The 23,850-nt window shown below is 39.6% G+C and overlaps 1 protein-coding gene across 11 annotated transcripts in view; it reads right to left on the minus strand.

The window, feature by feature from the left end:
* The window catches only part of LDB2 (LIM domain binding 2), a 390,737-nt gene that overhangs the window by 141,142 nt on the left and 225,745 nt on the right, over nt 1–23,850 (minus strand). For all 11 annotated transcript variants that reach the window (XM_030020920.2, XM_030020911.2, XM_030020904.2 and 8 more), the window contains one exon: nt 1,987–2,089. In XM_030020920.2, coding sequence (XP_029876780.1) covers nt 1,987–2,089 — 103 coding nt within the window. The remainder of the gene's footprint in view (nt 1–1,986; nt 2,090–23,850) is intronic.

Raw genomic sequence — 23,850 nt, forward strand, 5'->3', positions numbered from 1 at the left:
AGGTACTGAGTGACATTATGGTCTTTGAGAGATGCCAAGACCCTGAATAGTTGTAACGGAGCACGCATGCAGCTTGGGCAGGCAAAATGGAGATCTCGATCAGGTCTCTGCTCAGTGAGGACCTGCTACACATAGAATCGATTTTCTGCTAATGTTTGCGCCCAAAGGGGAGCAGACTGCTCTGTTCTCAACTCCTGGATGTATTTTTGGACACAAACTTTCCTGGAAGGAAGAGAGGGTTGCTCTTAACACACAACCTCCACTCTGTGCCCTCCCCAAGCAACGCTGGAGGTGTCCCCAAGCAGCGACTTGGACCAACCTGGCATCCCCAAGGCTGAAGTCCCTGACTGGAACAGCTCAAGCATGCTCTTTAGAGTATCACTAAACAGGAATGCTGCTCATGTCAGAAAGAATCACTAATACTGTAGGTCAGAATTACATAAATATTTACTAACGAAGGAAAGGAAACATGAATGAACAGAAAGAGCCCTAGATGCTGGGCTTTAATTCCAGATGCTGAGAATAATACTACCAAAAGCAACAACAGTTTGTGTAGAGGTCAGAAATTAAAACCAGAGGAAAAATCCTGTGTACTAGTCACTTTTAAAAAAGACCTACAGTAATTTGATCTTTCAGCCATGCTTATCAGCAACAATGCTAAGAATCACAGTATTGCCCTGTACCAAACTGTCCCAGTTACAGATAGCACAACCATTATCAAGCATTTGTGACAACAGGAATATTTTACTCTTTGAGAAATTCTTTCATATGCAGCACTGTTTTCCAGAAACACAACTCTCTCTGATCTAACTGGACATTAATTGCTTTTTTGCTGATGTATCTGTGCCTTCTGGACTGATAACACAACTAGCAAATCTGATATCTGACAAGTTGACTCAATCTAATCAGGACAGATCAGCTGTTACCAACATTGCTATAGGCTGTAATTTGAGGACCTTTACAGAGTTATCACTTGCTTTGAAAGGCAAGAAACTGTAATTCTGTCAACACTAATCCCAGAACGTGCGTTCAAAGTGGCTGTTATTTTTTCTCCAGGAGAAGGTAACACTTGTCAAATAAATACCTGAGATAATTGATAAAAGGAATTAGAAGTGTGTGAGTGATACACTGACAATCAGTCACTCTCACGAAAAAGAAGAACCTTGCAAGATTCAGAACATTAAGCAGAGAGCACAAACTGTCACCGTGAAGCAGGGGTTGCTCTGAATGGAGTGAAACAATTGGCAATGCAGTTTTTCAATATTTATCTCTCTGTTGCTTAGTGCTAAAGCTGAGTGAGTTATTCACTTCAAACAATTTGTTCGATGAATTTTACCCCTTTTTTTCTGCTCAGCGTATGTGGGCAATGGATACCAATGCCATCAGATTTATTCACTGCTTCACTTTTATTCAAGCTTTCATTTAGTGCTTGATTGAGAGTATTCTGGACTTCCACGGCTGTTCAGACAATATCCAGGGCAGGTCCTTAATGTGTGCAAACAGCATAGATCCACATAGCTGATGGAATAGTGGTTATCTACACCAGCAAGGATATAGCTTTTGGTGTGGTTTTTTTTTCTGATTCCTGTTTAAACCTGGAAGCCCTTCCAGCGACAATACTGAAATTTGCTACAAAGTTCTCTTTCTGTGACCAGTTTTGCCCACAAGACTCAACACTTGAATGTTTGCAGAAACCAAATTAACAAAGAGTGCAAGCACAGCCAAAGCAAATTAATTAAAAAATTCCAAAGATTATATTGTATTATTTGCCCTAATCCACTAGGAAATAATTTATTTTCATGTAATAAAATTCAGAGGAATTCCACAAAAAAATGGATTCCAACCCATGCAATTCTTTAATGGAACTTGATGGTCACTGAATACAAACAAGTGACTTTGTCATTGCCAGGGTTGCATCTGTGTCTTACAGATAAACTGTGTTTAGAAACTCAGGCTTAAAATTAGAACAAAAAATATATCTCTTACTGTATCGCTTTGGTCCATCTTCCAAACAAAATGAAAGGGTTAAGGTTGCATCATCTTCAAAAAATTCAGTTGCAAAGGCATCCCACCAGAGGTTGTCACTATCCTAGGAAGCAACAGATCATTCACTTAACAGGAAGCAAAATGAAAATATGTTCATCCTTTGTAAAAGAAATTCGACAGGATCACACATAGTTTGCAATTCTTCACCTGTGATTTTGGGGTGTAGATGTCTGTCTATATGATATTTCAGACTAATTTTCCTAGATAAAGTTCTAATTTAAGAAAAAAGCTAAAATGTTTCATTTATTATACAATAAACAGTCTTTCATTTTATAAAGCACACTAAATATATAAAAAATTTCATTCTCATAAATACATGTTTTTCTTTAAATGTTAAAAATGGTTTTATAAATCAGTTGTAAATAAAGCAATTATGACTTTTTCCCCTCTTTTCTGGGCTGTATATCTCAAATGCCTGGTCCTAATAATGAAAAAACCCCAGTACTTAATTCTATAATGCTACATAACCCGATTATCAGCATGAGCTGACAAGAAAGTTATTTAGAAACTAAATATAATAGCCATTCCACTCCAATGCATTTAATATAAATACAATACTACTGCAGGTTAATTAAATACCAGCTAGTTACTTAAATGTAATTGTTGTGAGAAATCTTTACTTTTCAGTGTGATACATTAAGTGAAAACAACATTTTAAGATGACCTGTGTATACTTAGACTTACAGTAATACACATAGCTGGAACATAGCAATTATTAATATAGTATACAATGTAAAGCATACACCAACACACCGCTACAGGTGGTCTGTTGGCTTTGAGAATTGAATCAGGCATTTTCAGACGTGGGTGATCAACAACAGGCACCCAAACCTACCACCTGTGCAAGTGGTCCAGCTTGCAAGGGTTTTCACAGAAGTCAGGCAACAACAGAATCCACCAACTGTTTCATTCAAAAGCTATGGATATATTTAATAGCTGGATTTGAAACGTTCGGTGCAGTCTCTTCTGCTCCTTTGAGGCCCTGAGATTTAAATCACTTGCAGCACACAGGATCAGCAACAAAGCTGGAAATACACTTCTGAAGATGCCCCAGCCGTACTCCTCAGAGCCACTCTATCCCACTCACGGCAGCTGCCTTCCCAGCGTGGAAGGCCAGGTTCATTCAGCATCGTGAGCATTGAGTACCTCTTCATGCCTGAGCAATATATAACTAAGCCAGAAAACATTTGTTACCTTCACAGGAAAAAAAAAACCCTGAGATAAAATGCCGATTTAAGACAACACATGTATCTATCATACTCATTATATGTACGCATGCAGAGAAATAACTTTCTGGGTTTTTTAGTTCTGCTCCTGTTTTTCCTGAAGACGATACTATTGGATTTCACTCCAAACTGCTGAGCAGGGTCTTTCCTGCCTCATAATTTCATTTTGATTTTTGTCAACCATCCAATGGCGAAATGGTAAGGACCGGTTTTAGCATTCCAGCTCCTACCAGAGACCCCTGAGAGACTTCTTGGCTGGGTCAGAGCCTGCAATTCACCTTCCTTGCCAAGGCTCATCCTGCTCAGCAGCGGCAGGACAGTGAGCAGCACGGCCCTGTGCTACTTGCTCAAAATTCAGTCACGCAAAGAGGTTTCAAAACCACCCCACACCTTAGAAATCTGTTGTCACAGAAAGCTGCTGCTCTTTCCTCTTTGCTGGTGTAAACCTGATGAGTGTTTCCACATGCAAACATTGCTGAGTAGCCACGATGGCAAGTACAGAATATATATACAGGTGTTCAACAGAAGCCCAGCAACCAGCTTCTAGCAACACACCTCTGTGCACCGATCCTTCACTCAGGACAGCCTGGTGGGTGACATCATAAGCCCATATGAGAGCGTATCGTCCAACAAGTAATTACAAGCTACCACCCTCTGCCGTTTGCCAAAAGAGAGGCTGCAGTATCGTTTAACGGAGATCTTTCGGACATGCTTGTCACAGGGAAGAAAGAGGGGAGGGAAGGATTTAAGCAGTGTCACACACCACATTTGCAGCTCTTGTTAACTCGGTGGTTGAGTATCACTGAGCTACTCGTGCAGCGTCCAAAGACACGGGAGGCAAAAGGGGAGCATCATACAGTCAGGATGCAAATGCGCACGGGAAAGACAGAGAAGGGCAGGGAAAGTGCAGGGCCTCACCTCAAAACCACACATATTTGCACTCACTCTTGCTTCCAATAAGTCTGAAGGCAAGGAAAATGAGGAGATGGAATTTCTGTGGATTCCCTCCCTGGATAGATGAAATATCCAGACTCTGTCACAGTTTGAATACTGTCCAAGTTCTTTATCTTATGCTTTTGCATATTTTGTCAGGAAGAAGGAAAAACAGAAAATGCAATACCCCAGCCCCACCCACAACCCCCCCTCCCAAACCTTTATAGAATATATAAATCCTGTCAGGCTTGGATACGCTCTGCTGATCAATTCTCTGCTCCACCCTTGTCACAGGTGGGCCCAACTACTCTCACAGCCAAATGGTGAACAAAACCAAATGAGGTGTCCCATAGCCAAGCTGAAAAAGGATCCAGTTATTAAGCAAAAAAAAAAAAAAAGAATAATAATAAAATCACCCCCATTTTCTCGCAAAAAGGGGATGGTGAAGGCAAGGCTGCCCCCAGGCATCTTTAACTTATGCTCTGACAGGTTACGGGGGATTTTGCCAGAGTAATTATTTTTCTATTCAACAATAATGAGAAATTACCATGGCAACCTCCCTTTCACGTAGTGCACTCACACGCTCAAACATTGAAATAATGGCCTAAACATAACAACAAAAAAAATTAATACTTTAAAAATATTTTGTATTAAAATAAACTTAAGGAATAGGTCAAAGGAGAGAAGAGGGCAGAGACAGCCAGCAAGCCTGGTCAGAAGTGAAGATGCCATGCTGCTGTAGCCAGCTACCCAAGCAGCAAAATGTCTTCTGCCACAACTCTCATTGTTCCCTCTGATCCCCTCCACCCCCAGTATTATTTGTAATTTGAAGCATGGCTCAACTCTGAATAGGGTCTCCAAGTAAATGGAATCCTAGGGTTTCAATATTTTTTCCTGACTCTGATTTCTTTGGCAAATGTAATCAGATTTTAAGTACAATGATGTTCTTTTTCCCCCTCCATCTAATAGTCCCACATGTTCACTGTGTGATCTGAGAGTCAAGCTGGGTTCTTCTTTACACCTTACACACTTACATGATTAAGAGTCTGCAAGCCAAATGAGGCTTTTCTACTTGCCTGTGATGGTGATTGCTGAACCAAAATAGATCTTGCAACTGGAATATAAGGCCAACTGAGCCTACGGCATTTTCTCCAAATTCCTTTATTTTTGTTTAATGACTTGGAAGGCAGAATGGAGCTCATGTAAAAAGTCAGTACCTGAAACCACGCTTGAGAGAGGATGCAGATACCCTGCAGGACAGAATTGGAATTCAAAATGATTTTGATAGATTGCAGAAATTATCTGAAATGAAGATGAAATTCAATAAAGTGAAGTGACAAAAGCACAAATACAAAATAGGGAATAACTGGCTAAGCAGTTCTGTAGAAAATGGTCCAGATCATAAAGCAAATATGTCAGCAATCTGTTGCTCTTGCAAATAAGGGAAATGTCTTAGATATAATTCCCTTCCACTCCAGCAAACACATCTCTGGAAAGACTTCAACTGGAATAGTCTGTCCACTCCTGGAGTACTGTGGCCAGGTCTGGGCCACCCACTCTTAAAGAATTTAGCCGAGAACAACAGGAATCATTGAGTTTAAAGACACAAGCAAACAAACGAACCAACCCCAAAAGACTCATACGAAGCAAGGCAGAAGGACCTAGCTGTGTTTAGTATAAGACAGAAGAAGCTCACAGGGAACGTGACGACAGTCTTCAACCATATGAAAAGATTGGTATAAAGAAGAGTGGATCACTTCTCCTCAGCGGCTAACAAAGATAGAAGAAGTAATAATCGTCTCAGTTTGCTGCCATCACAGGTTAAGTGGTTTAACCCCCTGTTAGAGATTTCTAGGCTAGTGTTTTGCAGAGGGGACAGAGCCACAGAGCATGGCTACTGTGTTCCCAAGAAGAGTGGATATAGAGGTCCCGCTGCCTACAAGCCTTGGGCAGAGCTGCCCCATTGCAGCAGCTCCACGGTTCATACCCAGTGAGAAGCAGATTTTTGTTTTCTCCCTCACATCGCTTTTGGCTGCACATATATAACAGGTGTAAATAGTATATTAAAAAAAGAGTAATGGAAACAAATAAATGCAATTCTGAATACACACAGGAAACACATCTGTTCTGAAACAGGACCTTTTTTTTAATATAATCACTTTTCAGGGAAGAACTGAATTTTAAACATCAACCTATGTGGCTTGGCATTGGACAAGGCAAAAATAAAATGAGATAGTGCCCTTGGGAGCTTACATTTTTCTTCTGGCACCTGCAACCCTTCCCTATTGACACTTACTATTTTCAGAACTCTATACGTCCACACTCCTGTTGGCAACATGTGCGCTTCTCATATTCTTTCAAGTTAATGCTGCACGAGGAAACTGCTGTCTCCCCAAGGAGAGAATGGTATTCCTTCCCTCCTCCCGTTCCCAGCAAATCAAACTACACTTGAGCTTTTAAAATGCAGTTTTAAGATAAGATTTTGCCATTAAATACACCTGTAAAAACTGCATAGCCATTACAAATTATGAAACTTACAAGATAAGTATCATAAAAAAATTCTGACACTAATGTTTATACTCAGAGCACACTGACAGACCATTAAAAATAAAATGCCTGAACACAAGAAACCAATAACTTTCCCCATTAGCTTTAAATTAGACCCATCTTGAGTCTACCCAACATATTTATGGTTCTGATATAAATTTCACAGGAGTAACAAATTAACAGGGATCCATATATCTTAATTTTATACATTTGGACATTTGAGTACTGATCTGTAGGTCTGGCCCTGCAATGCACAATGTTTTTATGATTTGGCATAGGGGTTTTTTGCTATTTATATAAATTCTATATGGAATACTGATACTCTGAGTCTTAAATTGATTTTCTTGGAAACAGTATGAACAGAGTGAAAGAGTGGAATACTCATATACAGTATGTAGGTGAGAAACCCATATGGTTAATTGCCTGTCTGTTATCATACAGGTCCAAGAAGATGCACACCTACCTTACATTCAGAGCATCTTTGCTAGCAATATGTGGTACCTTGTGCAGTTATTAAAAGCACCTGAAAAACAGGACCAATCTCCTTGCCCAGGGCTGGTTTGTAAGGATCACTTCTGTTGCTTTTGCATTTGTTACTCTATCTCATTTATTTTGTCTTAAACATAAAGCATGTTTTACATAGCATTAAAATAGCTTTGATCTTGCAGCTAGTGGTATCTTACAGGATCTCCAGCTCCCCTCCCCCTGCCAGGAATACCCAACTCTATTCCTTCCATTTGTTATTTCACACATATTCACAGTTTTAATGGTGTTGCTTGCTTTTACTTCACTTACTAGTGTGGCTGGATGCCATCTCTCAAACAACGTGTAGTAAAACTGGCAGAAAGATTTTAAGAATTGGCTTTGGTGGTAAGTAGTTTTCTGTTCCATTATATACTTGCAACTTCTTGCCAAAACTCTGCTCAATGCCCAAAACATATCAGTTTCTTCAGCTTACTTAATAATTAATTAAATTATTGTTTACATTCCACTTTGGAACTTATCTTCGTTTGTACAGTAAAGAAACAACATCAAGTTTCTGTTTTATTGAAAAGGCGGAATATAGTCATGCAACAGATCCCCACAGCAATACTGCCTCAGACAGACTGACTCGGGTGCAAAATGGGAGCAATGTCTCTGCTTCTCATGTAAATCTGGAGTAACTTTAAGAATCCAATGGAATTACGGGGGAAAGCTCATAACGGAAAGCTACTCTTACAGATTCACTGGAAATTCTTAATATATCAAGAATCTTATTTTTATTGCCTATAAACCACTACACTATAAGGCAACAAAATATGGGGCAGGGGGAAAGCTGTAATAGCTCATTTTCTGAATGGGGAACTGTGAAAATCATACATTAATTATTTTATTTCAGATAAAAATGGGGGGGGGAGAAAAAGAGAGAGACTTTGCAAAATATGTAAATTGCTTCATGCCATTTTCTTGACGTACTCTGAACCCGGGGATGCGGGAATCAGCATCACTACAGCAAAACAATTATGCTGTAATGATGCTGGCCATACACCTCAGCTTTGCAGATACAATGCTTTGAGATAGTGTCACTTACTTAGATACTCAAATAGCAAGTCCACACTGGGCAATTATACCAGGGGTTCATTAACTGAAACATGCTGACACTGATATGAGGAAGAAAAACATTTGTCTTATGTTTAGAAGGATGGTTGACCTCTTCCTTGTTATTTGGCCACTAACATATGCCCAAATTAGAGACTTTTTGTTAGAGTACTTGTGGCAATGGCTCGCTAGGCTGGCAAATAGCAAGACCAGTCTACAGACAGCTATAAAAGTATAGTTATTCCATTACATCTAAGCCACCCAATTTTTCCATCTACACAGATACTACATGTATATCAAGTTGGATATCCTTTTAAAATTGGAGTCCTTACAATTACAGAGATTTCTAACTTAAGTTGTCAAGGAAAGGGTAAGACAGAGAGCTATCTGGTTCAGTCTAATAACAGAATAAAAGAATAATGCAGGTCTCAAACCTATTATTAGTCATTGTTTAAATTTGACTGTAGCTCGTGGACGAGAGAGATGAACCCTTAAATATTCACTCTGTGCATGTTTCACTATTCACCTACAGCAAAGAGACACAGATTGCAGAGTTTAATACTGCATTGTAAGCAGTAGAGAGCAGAAGGAGTTAATTTATGAAATGTGTCTTTTCACCTGCTTCTTTAATTCGAATTCAGTATTTCCACTCCTGGAACTTGTGCGCAAGAATGGATAGGAGAAAGAAAGGGGAAAAAAGAGCAATGAAGCTGGGCTCAAGACATATTCCACTGCCACTTCCTTATAGCCATCATCCTTGATATTTCACAGCAATATTATCAATAACTAGCAGAAGATGCTCTTTTGTCCTTTTTAAGTATATGGGATAAGATTGTACTTGGTCTCTATGGATAAGACCTATATTCTGGCTGTGTGAACAAGATGACTGGGCATTAACAACTAAATCACGTGCAGTTGTTAACAGAAGTAGACACTTCCACCCGTAGCATAGTATCTGTTTGGACTTGGTATATATACAGTGCATGCTAAATCCATATTCAAAGTTTTTTTTAAATTTGAGCCCTCTTTTCAATAGGCACGAGGATGTCTGTAGCTGGCTGGGAACAGTAATGGATTTCCTTAGTAGTATTCTCCATCCATGATTGTTGCAGACAAATCACAGACTTGAGTTTTGTGTTTATCAAAAATGAACCACAGTTACACTTCTCTATTCTGCCACAGAATACCCCACAGCCTCAGCCTTTGAGAATGGTTTATAGAGATGGAATATTAAGTGTGTCTATTATCTGTTGTACTACCGTCAGTCATATGAATGTTCTTATTTTATTCTGACATTTTGACCTGGTTTCTTTTTTACCTTGTTTACTTCCATCTATATGAGTAAATGGAAGCTACTATGCCATCTATCCCAATGAAAAGGCAATAACTAGTATTGCCATCAGTGAATATAGAGCATCAAACATCATATGTCACTAGGGCACAGAAAAAAAGTCATATTCCCAGCAACATTAGTAAAACAGCCTCTCTGGGTCTGTCTACCCAACTGCACCAATTCCCAAGGCTCTAAAATTTAGTGAACACAAATGCCTTTATCAGTTGTTACAGTGAAAGTAAAATTATTACTGACAACATTTAAATACTACAATGGGAACATGACGAAGACAGTCCTTGACACCTCCATTTCACACTGGACTCCCACCACCTCTTTGTTCAGTGAAGTCTTATGAAACCACCACACCTATTAGAGGCAAGTACAAAGCTGGGACCTTCAGAGGTCCCTGTCTCTGAACAACTACAGTCTAAACTATGATCTAACAGACTGTATTTTGAGAGGTAAGACAGCTCTTCAGCTGAGTCAAGAAAACATACTGCTTTTATCTCTTGTGCCTTATTCTTGTGGAAGTCTAGCGGCCCAGGTAGGGAAGGGAAACCCAGATAAGACAAACCAAGCTCCTACCTATGTTCCAGCTTCTTGGAGGAGTATCAGATGGTGACAGGGCTAACTAATGCAGCAATGAAGAGTTGATTTTATCATAAATGAAGATTATACAGGTTGAAAAGACATATAGGTGAGGAGATATATCTCTAAATGACACATACACACCCTCTACCCTACAGGACTTTGAGAAACTCTTGCTAAGACTCAGCAAAAGACTTTTAAAATTAAGGATATGCTTAAGTGCTTTGCTGGACTGGGATCCAAGTATGCATTTGTTAGCCTGCAAGTCAAATGAACTAAAGATTATGACTTCCTATTAAGCTTTTCAAACCAGGTCAGAGCATATCACAATGCTGGACAGCTCAGTCTAACCAAAGAGCTGTTATTTCTTGGGAAGGTATATGAAGTGGAAAAGATCCAGTGTATCGTATGTCCCATCTCCTTTAGAGGACAGGTAATCTCATGCACAAAAGCTTAATTTAGCAATAACTAGTCAGAAAAAGAAAAAACATTTAAGACGGAAGTATTTAAGAAATAACTCCCTTTTGTTACTATTTACAAGCATATCTACACTTTAAATTACATATTGTTGGCTGCATTTAAGTGCTTAATAATATAACTGTGGTTCTGAGTGTTCAGGTATCACCCAAAGAAATTGTAACAGCACTACATAATTCCAGATAGTGCAGAGAAGCAAATGTTATGGCGCTTTACAGAAATTCTGGTAAGAAGCAATGGTAAAGCACAAAATCAAGTTCTTTGTTGTGTGTTATTAATGAAAAAATACTATATCTTTGCTACATAAACAGTGCATATTGTTTAAGCAAAAAGCCACTGTGGAAATTAACAAATAATTTCACAAAGGAGATACAGTCACCTGCAAATTATGTCCCTTAAAAGTTCATTTACATTTTTTATTCAACGCATCTCAGAAGCCCCAGTCTTGTGATCTTTAGTTCAGCAAAAGTACATTTCAAGTTAATTCCTGTATACATTCTGTACTTATTAGCATTAATAATCACAGCCAATTTTGTCAACTAGCAATGTCAGTCTATCCACAAATATTATCTGTGCTAAATGTGTTTTTCAGAATCTAAACTCTGCTTAAGAGAGAGACAAGAAAAAAGGTAGCACTGAGGTATTAAGCTATTAAGTCCATATTTTAGACTCTACTTACTTGGTCCAGTTTTCAACACTATAGCAAAATTAGTATCATCTGTATCAGCCATTTGGGCCACTAATCAGCTGAAGTTGTCAGATGCTCAGTTTTTTTAGATTAATACAGCTACATTTATTGCTTGTCATTTTTTATATACAAACACACATGCATTCAAACTTAATCAAACATTAAGGCTGAGATTTTCAAAGCTAATTGAAAGACATGCATTCATTTTCCATTAAATTCAGTGGAAATCAGATGTTGGAATATTCCGTGCAAGGCTCCAAATCCCAGCATGGAAATGGAACTTGTTACATTTGCTGAATCAAAGCTGGAGGGTGACAACAGGGCCGGGATTCATTTCACCCCAAGACAGTTGTCTAAATTCATACGAGATAAAAAGCCTCCTGGAGATATCTGTCTCTTCGCTGACTGTAGAGGGAGCCTAGAGAATAGTTCAGTCTAGCCATGTAACTTTTACAGGGATAAAGGTAGGTAAGATAAATCCTATTCTATGTACCTACCAAGAATTTAAAATTCAGGAAGAAAACTGGTCGAGGTTTTGGGAGCTTACATAGTGAAGGACACACATAAGTGAAAAGCTGTGTGAAACAACCGTATCTACTTTGTCTAGATTTTTACAGTCTTGGCAGAAAAACCTATAAATGATGTTCAAGTTTTTTGCTCACAACGCTCAAAGCTCTCCAGGCTGCCAGGTTCCTGCTGTTTCATATAAAAAGCTCCGAGTGGCAGACAGAAGTTGGAGCACTGGTTAAAGATTTCTGCCAGTATGAAATGTTTTAAATGAAGAAGATGTGATTATTTGCCTGGCTTCCTAACTTCACTCCCCAGCTAGCCATAGTTGCCAATAAAGGCCCTCAGGTCCTGTGTTTTACCTTATCCTGTATCTGGATACAAAATTCCTGTACAAAATACAATTAAAATAGAGGCAGAATTGTTCATATGTACCTTCCTACATCCTCAGGAATCTGAAATATAAGGAAATCCTAAGTCAAGACAACACATATCAAATAGTGTCATTTCTCATGTATTATTCTGTTACTGTCAGATCACTTAGTCGCTCCCTGTTTCCATCATGTAGCACTATCCTTCTCAAGCACATAACACTCACTAACGGGCATTTGACAGCCAAGTCTGATTAATGAAGGAACAATAACCAGGAGTCCAGGTTGCTCCAACAAAGCAAGGATGGGTTGTACTTAAGACACTCACAGATTCTCAGTGTACACCAGTGTTTACAAGTTTTAATGGTGAGAAGCACAGGGTAGTGAACTTTTTAAACTGACATTTGCATTTACAAATTAAAACTCTGATTCAAATGGAGATGTCTGAATCACCTGCTTACAGTGAAAAACACTACTTAGAACCAAAACTTCTAGGGTTATTGCTGCTATAATATTGTATAACAGTGTAACAGATCACTGACAAGGGTGTTAAGGTTGCTAAATCAAAGGATATTTAGTTCCTGTCCTGAAAGGCACCAAAAGAAATATAGAGAGAATGAAGCAAACATTGGGAAACCCAGAGACTGTGATAACAGAGTGGGTTTGTGTGTTTGTTTTAATTATTAACTTTAAATTTTCACTTTAAAAGAAATGGGAGAATTTATGCATGCCAAGAAGCGCTTCCTTTCAAAACTCGGTCTGCACTGAGCAAAGTAAGTACAGCTTTCTTCTAAATGGCATATCTTATCTTGTCAACCTCATTTAAAGTAAAAAGGCATCAGTAGTAATAATAAGAATGCAGTTTGGTGAACAATTCCTTCACAGAAGCCAGCTATTACATACTGTAACAAATTAAAAACTCCAAAGTCTATGCAGGTCCCCAGAGAAATGCTATTTAATAAAGCAAACACCGATATTGAATGTGACAGAATTCCATTTGCTACAGAATCCCATCCAACTGAGTTTGGCTGTGGCTGAAGCAATTAGGGAAAGCTGTGATTTAATGATTATGCTAAAACCCTAGATAAACAAAGCTCTCACCTACCAAGTGGCCACTTAGCTGTATCACTACCACCAAAATGTATAAAAATCCTTGTAGGATTTCATTTGCTGTCAGTCAACTAGTAGCAACATGAGCAATTATTTACTAAAAATGCCTACTTACTAGCTACCCTACTGCTTAAACATGAAAAATGTATAAATCTAAATTTAAACAAAGTAAGCAAGGCCAAGCGTGAACTACATATGTCAGGGAAATCACCCACTAAGGTCATCCTTGTAGCTGAGACCTGATATGATCTAGTTGAAAGATCATAACAGGTCAGCGTTTAATCCTTTTTTAAAAAAAATAAAAAAAATCTTTATGTTGTATATGATAATCCACTGGGGCCTCACCTCTGGGTCCATAAACATCTAATGAAATTTTAAACATTTTTTCATCACAGCAGTAGCCTCCTACGAACTACAAGCTATCACTTCAGATTCTGTGGACCTGTTAGATCAGCAGTAAAACTGCTTCACTTGAGATTTCTTAGCTTTCGATAGATGGTATTTGGCCTTCCCTATTTTCTAATGCTTCCAAAATTTCTTTGTATAAAGTTGTAGGATGTAAAGAAGTATAAAAAAGGACCGTATGCCTGTGACAATTTGGAAAACTTGGTTATGGAAAGCTTGTGAATTTGCTTGGAAACTCTGAACTTTCTTGGTGTGTTCATGCCAGCCAACAAGCTCCATTGTGAAAACTGACTAATGTCTTTCTAATTTTTTACTTTCGCATTAGTCTGAGAGCCGAGTGAGTGACACCTAGGACTGCTGATGTAGATTTTTACCCTCCTTGCCTTCCAGATGAAAGCATCTTCTGACAAAGAGCAAGCAAAGCCTTGGGAAAAGCAGTTCCTTTCCTCCCCAACTTCTTTAAGGGAACAGGATCTAGAGACATGGTGCATATCTATAGCCTAAACAAAAATACGTGTTGATACAGCCTTTTAAAACCATAAAGAATATGAAGTCTGGGAGAAAGCTCAAAGACACAGAAGACTATTTTAAGAAAGAAAACATTTTTGCATAACATGGTGAATCATGCACAGAATTGCTGCAGAGGAGAGTGAAATAACTTAAAGAAGCTATGTATAGGAATGCACTTCTCGGGTAGCTCAGACCTATTTTCAAAGATCGAAATCCTCATGTCTTAACAAAAACATATAGTGTGCGGCTTGGGGGGGGGCGGGGTATTTTGCTACACCTGTGCATTTCTAACAAAAATAAGCAATAATGGTGTTCAGAACCCTTTTTTTTTTTTTTTAAGTACTATGCGTTCCTCAAGAGTGCCATAAACCCAGAGCAACTACAGTTTCAGAGCTTTTCTGGAAGATGTGTGTTGAGACTACTAAAGAGCCTGAGAAGGCAGCAGCAACCTTGACAATGCTAAGAAACTACATGGTCCCATTTCTGGGAATGTGTAACTACCAGAGGAGCTGTCATTCGAGAGTGAGACAGAAAGTCAGAAAAGATTCAGTGCTAATGTCTTCTTAGACTAGGGGAAGCTTATGTCAAGTTCAGCCCAGAATACATGGATCCACACCAAGCAGCTTGGTTTCTACCAATGCAGTGACAACCGCTGTGAGATGTTATCATATTTCTATGCACTATGTTTAATCATAGCTGGATCTGTCTCTAGGTCCTCTAATAAAGACTATATCAAAATATCACAGATCCTCTTCTGAAGGTGCTGTGTTCAGGTGCTGACTGCTCAAACATCTTAGGATTCTCCTTCTTCAAATTAGTTCCTCCACAATCAGCTTGACTTTCACACCTGATTTCTGTATGCCACACTAAAGGATCACTTCTCTGCTCTAGAACAAATTACTTCTGTTCCTTTTTCTTCCTCTTGCTTTCTTAGTTCTACTTGCTTTCTTAGTTCTACTTTCTGATTTGGAAGAGTTTTTTCAACAAGCAGATGCACTGATACATACACTCACTTTTTGTTGATAGTCTCAGCATCTGTAATAGTGTCTCCTGGATCAGGTCATCTGCCTCTTAAAATAATATATTAAGTTATCCCTGGTCTGAGGCACTCTAGAATGAATATGAACTTTCTATAACCTCCACAACATGTGAGGTCTGAAAGCTGCAAGAGGCCCATCAGAAACTGCCAGGTCAGCACAGAGCCCACCATGTATCTCGCAGCATATCAGCAAGGACAAAGGAGTGTATTGAAGATCAAATATGCTTTGTATTAAGCAAGCAGCTCCTTGTTCAGACTCCTGTGAATGTTCTAGTTCAGTAAGGCTCAACATCTGGCAGGGGTCAGATGTGGGCTGACTTCCTTCTGACTTGATTCAACACTCCCCAGTACAGCTGACAATCGCAGGCCTTCGCATCCTAAAGCCTTGATGGACTCGCAGGACAAGTACAGAATCAAAACAGCTTCCCTCTCTCTCTCTGAAAATACTCATGCACCCTGATCTGAAGGGACCACAAGCAGGATTATGCTGTCAGTATTCTCCTCATCCCTCTGCTGATATTCCAAGCACTCATTAGTAGCAGCCAAGGAGGTGATACGAAACTGCCCAGGGGAAACAGCCTAGAAACTGCAGAGACATTGAATATTTGCAACTGTGTAATACAGTGTGCTGCAGACATACGATCCTATGGGTTGTCAGTTGATATATACCAACTGAACCCAGTGGTGAGGATGGAATGTGAAAACAGGAGTGTCCTCTACGTTGTACAGGATGAGTCTCACAATACAGAATGTTGTAGGGAAATATCTAACCTATCAGACCATCAGCAGCAGTGCCTTGCAAACATAAAAGGATACATGATGTTCCACAATGTTCCTGTGATAATAAGCACAGCAGTCAGGCATAGTAAATGTCTCCTAAGAAATGCAACGTGAAAAGGTGGTATTGTATGAAGTAACCACAGCTCTAAGAATTGATGTTTCCTACTTGAAAGACTACACTCCTTTTTTATTCCTAGAAAATGTCCACTTGCCAGGTGTACTTCTTAGATTTAATCAAGGACTTTTGTACTTCCAAGGTGGCCATCTGTTGGATTTTGAGAGAGAAAAAACTCAAAAGTAACTTACCCCATATGAAATAAAGAGAAGCAGGTATACAATTTGTTCATTTTGACTTTTGCTACCATAAATACCTCTAAGGAAGCTACTATACCTCATGTTTCAATGTAAAAAAAAAATTATTTCCCATCCAGATAATGATCAAAATAATTCTGGGTATCTTCCCGATCTACAGGGTCTACTGCAGGTGAGATGCAGCAGTGTCTGTTCTGCATGGTGTAGTGCTGGGAGCAAACAGATAGACCCTGTAGCTTAACATGTGAAATTGTCAGTCTTTAGTATCTACTTTCTTGCTACAAGCTTAGAATAACTAGGTCCTCTATTCCTCTGCTGTAGAGTATGCACTCTGTAGCTTCTCCTATCAAAAAATTAACTTAAAATCAAAGCTCTCAGGTCCTCTAGATAGATATTAAAGTGTGCTCTTTTTTTTTAAGAACAGGAGCCTATCCTGATGGTAGCCATGGTTGCAGAGAGAAGCTTGAGTGTGACAAAATGCATTTAAACATGAACAAGGGAATAAAGGGAATTCCAAACTCTCTTCTTCAGTAGGATGACGTGAGCCAATTGCATGATCCTTCAGAGCTTGGCTCTGCTTTGGGTAGAAGCACTGAGTGGCTTGCCTATTTTAATTGTGTATGTTCATTCTTACGGCCATCAATATCAGATAACTGGAAGCTCATTGGGAGACAGGATGTTAAACAGAGTGCAAATTTCTCATTTGGAGCAGAAGAAACCGTGATCATCTTTGATATTATTTTTTCTCATTCAGCTTCTTTGATTTGAGTGTTGGTATCAAAAGAAAGTGACCTGAACATATTAAAGACGATGCAAGTTTCACTATTCCCTGTTGCATATGACTTAAAAATTAACGGTTCATTAATATCCAAACAGATCTGCTTTGGGGATACCTGATCAGAATTCAACACTAGGTATCACAAACATCTGAGAGCACTGTCAATGCGTTTTTAAAAAGGTCCAGAAGAAGCATGTCTTGTGTATTATTTCCACTGCTTTCACCTGCAAAAGCAGTATCTCTGCTTCAGTGACAGAATAAATACATGGAAATTTAATTTTTTTTCTCCAGTTCTCAAAGGGACAGCATTTTGCACAAATATAAGAAAAAATCAGCTTATTTTATCTAATTCATGACATACTACCCACTGGTAGAAAGAGAAAGATGGCAGCTCCCCTTCCTTCATGCTTTGATAGAAAGTCAACAGAGAAGTAATACAAACTGACAGGTTTTTATGACTGACCTCCTGATACCTACCGGTGCATAAACATTCAGTTGTTAAAACTTATCACTAGGGCCAGGGTTATCCCCTCTTGACTAGGAGTCTGCCAAGTCGTAAATAAATAAGCTAAAAATAGAGTTCCAAAATAATGTGTTCTATTTAGTGGATTCTGCCACTAAAATGTCATGTCCCAGCAAACCTCCAAACAGGAAAGTTGAGATTTCACAGTTTCATGTCTTTACTTTCCAGATGTTGCAGAAAACTTGGTAAGTAGGAGGGCCATCTACATGTGTCTTCAGTGACAAGTGTTGTCCCTCAGGGGTCCACATTGGAACCAGTACTGTTTAATATCTTCATCAATGACATAACGGGATCGAATGCACACCAGCAAGTTTGCAGATGACACCAAGCTGGCTGGTGAAGCTGACACGCCTGAGAGATGAGATGCCATCCAGAGGGACCTGGACAAGCTCGAGAAGTGGGTTCATGTGAACCTCATGAGGTTCAAAAAGGCCAAGTGCAAGGTCCTGCACCCGGGTCAGGGCAACCCCCCAGTATCAATACAGGCTGGGGGATGAAAGGATTGCGAGCAGCCCTGAGGAGAAGGACTTAGGGGTACTGGTGGATGAAAAGCTGGACATGAGCCAGCAATGTGCGCTCACAGCCCGCCAGAAGGTTGAGGGAGGTGATTCTGCCCCTCTACTCCACTCTGGTGAGACCCCACCTGCAGTACTGCATTCAGCTCTGGGATCCTCAGTACAGGAAAGACATGGACCTGTTGGAGCGTGTCCAGAGGAGGGCCACGAACATGATCGGAGGGACAGAACACCTCTCCTATGAAGAAAGGTTGTGAGAAAGTTGGGGTTGTTCAACCTGGAGAGGAGAAGGCTCCAGGGAGACCTTGCGGCCTTTCAACACTTAAAGGGGGCTTATAAGAAAGATGGGGACAAACTTTTTAGTAGGGCCTGTAGCGATAGGACATGGGGTAATGGATTTAAACTAAAAGAGGGTAGACTTAGACCAGATATAAGAAAGAAATTTTTTACAATGAGGGTGGTGAAACACTGGAACCTGTTGCCCGGAGAGGTGGTAGATGCCCCATCCCTGGAAACATTCAAGGTCAGGTTGGATGGGGCTCTGAGCAACCTGATCCAGTTGAAGGTGCCCCTGCTTATTGCAGGGGGGATTGGACTAGATGACCTTTAAAGATCCCTTCCAACCCAAATCATTCTATGATGCTATGATAGACACTGTTAAGGTGGTGGGCTTCTGGTAAGCACTGATCACAGTATTTGGATGCAGTGCAAGACCTAACAACTCCCTTCCCAGGTGCGCATTTCTGCTCCACTCTGGGGCCAAGCTTCTCTTAACAGGACTGCATTTTTTATTTTACCCAGCCCTTTTGATTAGCTTTAAATCACTGTGACAAACATCACCTGAACCCCACCCTCAAAAAATTATGGTGCTCTTTTGTATACAGTTATTGCTATATACTATTTAGAAATAAATGTGGCTTTTGAGCAGTAAATATTCTGAGAACAATTCTATCAAGGCAAGGCCCATAAAACTCAGCCAGAGAAAGTACATCCCACTTCTCAAGTATTCAATTTAATGCCTTGTCCTACCACTGCACTGCTGAATAATCTACAGGCAGTTGTTTGTAGTATAACAGTCAACAGAAGAAGTTGCTGAATAATGTAAAAATATTTTTGTAGGTAATTTTTCAAATTAGAAATTTGATCTCAATTTGATTTTTTTATGTAGATTTCTGCAACCAAAGTTTAGTTCATACAAATGTTTGTGAACAGTGAATTTAGGGGCAGGTTGCCAAGATGAATGCAATCATCAAAAGAAAAATAATTTTGTGATTAAATTAAATTCATTTCCAGTGGAGACAGAGGTAGCTTATAAAAAATGCATTGCAGAATTAGAGAATAAAAAACCAGCATGACTACCTACTATTGCTACTAGTTAGTCTGTCACATGATGGGATTTCTGTTTGCTTTAAAAAAATACTAGGAAATTATGAGTAAATGTGACCAGCCATAAAGCAAGAGTAGCGAATCTGAATAGAGATAGGAAATTTGCTACAAACAGTTCATGAACAATAAACAGTGAGATATAACACTCATCTGAACAATTTTCAAAAGCAGTCAAAAAATTTATGATCTGCTTTTGAACATTTCATGAATGAAAAACTTATAGATATGCCATCTAGAAAGAATAGGAAGCCAGAACCAAAGAATGCCTTTATCACCTAAAACAGACTAGGTCAACTGAAGTCCACCCCCATCCATGTTTTTAGTAAAAAAGCCTCCAAAATGTAATCTCTCGCTCTCTGAAAACACTGTCATGTCCACACTGAGACATCCTACGTCAGCTGGATTTTGTCTCCATCCTGCCCAAGACCTCTCCTCCCTAAACAGCCACAACATGGTTTGGCAAGTGCCAGACAGCACCTAAGTCCCTCAAGGGCTGGGCCAGTATGGGTAAAGAGGAGAAAATTCCTACATGACAATCTCATCAGTAAAGTATTTACCAAGAAGACCCAAATTCAAGTCTCTCTGCAGCTTGCACAGATTCAGAACTGCCTTCTCTAGCACCCAGGCAGTGCTCTAATTTCCAAAAGAGTGCAAAAGAGGCACCGTTTATCCCTTTTTAGCCACTCTTTTGAGGCTCTGTCACTGTTTTTAGAAGGGAACACAAACTTTCAGGGCCAAGAAGGAACTAAGCAAGAACAAACTCTACTCTGGAGCTATGGGAGCCAAGCACCTCTGCAAGATATGGGTCTTGTATTTCTGGAGACTAACCAATAGCTTTTCACATAGAAGGTCTGTAGTCACATTTGCATTAGTAAGCTGCAATAAGAGCACAGCAGCTGGTGCTGATGATCCAATGCCCACAGTATATGGATTGGGGGGGGGGGGGGGGGGGGAGAGGAGGAAAGAAGGGTTTAATTTCAATGAGCTTGAGACTAATCTCATGGGCTGAATGCTGAGAAGCAGTCAGAGCTCTTAAGGTCCAGTTCACACATGCCGACTGCTTTGCAACGTGACCCAACATGCAGTAAGTGGAGACATTCAGATAATTTGTTTCAAAAGTGGCAGTCCACGTACAAACTACAACACTAGCAGAGGTGAAGATGCAGCCCCTATTACCTTTCCCAGACACAATTAAGAGGAAAAATAGCGCTGATTTCTGTGCTCGTTTTTTGAGAAGAAAATTTTAGGTTCCTATCCTCAGGGATTTGGGCAGGCAGGTGTGTCTGGGTGAATCCCAGTTCTGGAAAGGTGCTGAGCTTTTACAACAAAACAAAAAATAATCCCGCCTTCTAAAGACCACCGCATCATGAGCTTAGTGTTGAGCTTAGCAAATGGCTTTTTGGAAACTCTGCTCTGAGGTGTCTGGCTTTCACCCTACACTTTACTAGGAATCAGCCTGTGGTTTTATTCCATTCTGGGGGCCAGGCACCTAGCTGAGAGATGACTAAATCTTACTTTTTTTCCCACTCAACTGTTTTTAGCTAACTGTGTCAGCTAGGCCACTCTGCACGTGACAAATAATCACCAAAATAAGCAACCCAAGAGTTTTTAATTATGCAGGGAGTAATACTCCAACGGTACTACACACCCAGCTCATAAGAGAGATCTGGGGCTATATTCTGAGGGCAATTACGCTAAAGCAAATCCCACCGACTTCAGAGAATCCCTTCACTTTCTATGACAGAATCTGTGTGACAGAAATCAGAATTTGGCACTCAGGGCAAATTTGAGCCTGACATGGCTCAGAAATGCTTGACAGGTGCCGCCTATGAGAGGGTCTTCCTCTTCGTTCCTTCCAGGGGGAGAGCAATAAAACCTTTCTGATGGCTTAGCTTTAGGAGTCTCTTTGCCAAGTACCTGCCATATGACTAAAGGCATTAGAGAAACATGGTTACATTTATTATCATGAGACCAGTTGGCTCTGTTAGAATATCTGAAATAAACCCCACATTTTTTAATGGCCTGGTTTGTTTTTGCAGAAAGCTGAATCTTGGTATATGAGCTGTCATATCAGATTCTATTTTATTCTTTTATTTTTACAAAGTATTGCATAAACAGAAACAGCTGGTGTTGATTTATAAACACCAGAGTTGTCTTGAGAGTTTAGATATTATTTTGCCAACATTTAAGCCTCATCATTTGCAAGCAATTGTTCTGTACCATAGTGGACAGTGGTTCTTCTGCTGCCTGGAGACAAAGATATTTTCTAATAATAATACTAATAATGTAATTCTGAATTACACTTAGAAGTAGGATCTTATGTGCCTAGATCTAGCTGTCCATATATCTGCATGTGAGTGTCTTCCTTCATCCAGAATTTCTCTTAGAGAATGCCACAACATTCACTGCTCTAATATCTTGTAAAATTATTGTAGCCTGTTGTAAATAGCCAGGCAAAGGCCTTGGTCCTTACAAGAACCTGCATGTTATTTGCACTTGTGAGTACCTTGAAGTAAGATGTGAAAATGCAACCAGCTGTTCAGCTTAATGTTTAACCACCTTAACCAGGGGACAATTTTTCCCCTGTTTTATTCACCATGCAGTTGCCAAGTTCTGAAACAAATATTCTCCAGACAACAGTCTCTTCCCCTATGTTATGCCGATTCATTCCCATTACAGGGCCATGCTGTGCACTGAAGAAAGCAGGAATCATGTGTTCAGATACCATGTGATCAGTTAATTAGAGAATTTATTATAAGCTAAAAGATGCCTGTTAAAGTTTCATAGGCAAATTGAATTCCTGCATCTCCAAGTGGCGGCATTGAAGTTTTTTATGAAAGTCAGACAGTTTTTATCTTATTCTAAGTTTTAATAAAGGAAAACCAAAGACTCGGCTAATAAATCATTAAAAGATAGCAAACAAAGGGTAGAAATAGCTGGCGAGCTTTCACGAAAGAAGAAACCTACCAGCCCATCTCCCAAGGACCTGAGATGTTAGGTATAGTCTAGCAGGACTTTGAAAGAAGATGGATAACAACATGGAAAAGTTTACCAGGCACGGAGAGTCACTTTGGCTGGCTGATCTGAATGCAAAGAGTTGTGGGAGGCTTAAAATACTAAACAACAATGAAACAGCAGAGGGTATTGATGAATGCAAAGTAATGCATATGAGGGAAAACAATCCTAATTAGATCTAAACCACAACGGACCCTAGCTATTATCACTCGGCACAAAAATCTCGGAACCATTATGGATAATTCCATGGAAATGCTGGTTTAATGATATGTAGTGATAAAAAAAGGCCAACCGCATGCTTTCAGCTCGGAAGAGGTAACAGGGGATGGGTACAACAGAGGTTTGCAAGTCATAAAAGTTCTGGACTTTCTTGTCTGTGATTAGGGAATGATTATTCAGTCTAATAATCATCATTGTAATAAATAAATTAAAAAAAAAAATCTGGGGACATCTAATAAAATTAGCTCCATTTTAAACCCAGTAAGAGGAAGTAATTTTTCATGCAGTGCACAAGCTGCAAAACTCATTGCTGGAGGGCTTCATAGAAGGCACAAGCATAAACAAATTTTAAAACATATTAGGTATATTAGTGGAGGCAGTATGCATTGGTAACTCCTGAACGCAGTGCTCCAGACACAACCTCCCATTTGGGATAAGCTGATATATCAGTAGAAGTGTTCGGTCCTTTCTCAGTTTCACTCACTTACATTTTCCCAAACCATCTGCTGCTGGTGGCAGGCTAGTGGACTTCTGACCCTTCTTCCCCACAAATCTTTTCTTCTGCAAAGGCTGATTCCAAGGCCTGATCTTTTGTATAGGAAACATGAAATCCCGTAACTCCCTTTGGTTTCCAGTTTCATATTAGTGTCCCATCCCCGATTAACTGTTTCTCTGTTCATATCCCTTTCCCCCTTGCTTTCCCCCTAATGGCACTAACCAGGGATAGCACTGTTTTCTTTCTCAGCTAATACCACTCTCCCACCTGCATTCATTAAACTTTCTCAGAGATTTATAACTTCACCCAATGTGATGCCTTTCATAAAAATTTTTTAAGACAAAGATCACCCTCCTGCCAAATTTCAGATCCTTATTTCAAAACAATAGGATGGGGGACAGAGAAAGGGAGGCGAAGCTACAGCTATTCAGAGCAAGGTTTGCCAGGACTTTTCAGTGTGGTCAAAAC

This window comes from Aquila chrysaetos, chromosome 1 (assembly GCF_900496995.4).
Source record: "Aquila chrysaetos chrysaetos chromosome 1, bAquChr1.4, whole genome shotgun sequence".
In the NCBI taxonomy this organism is placed as follows: Eukaryota; Metazoa; Chordata; class Aves; order Accipitriformes; family Accipitridae; genus Aquila; species Aquila chrysaetos.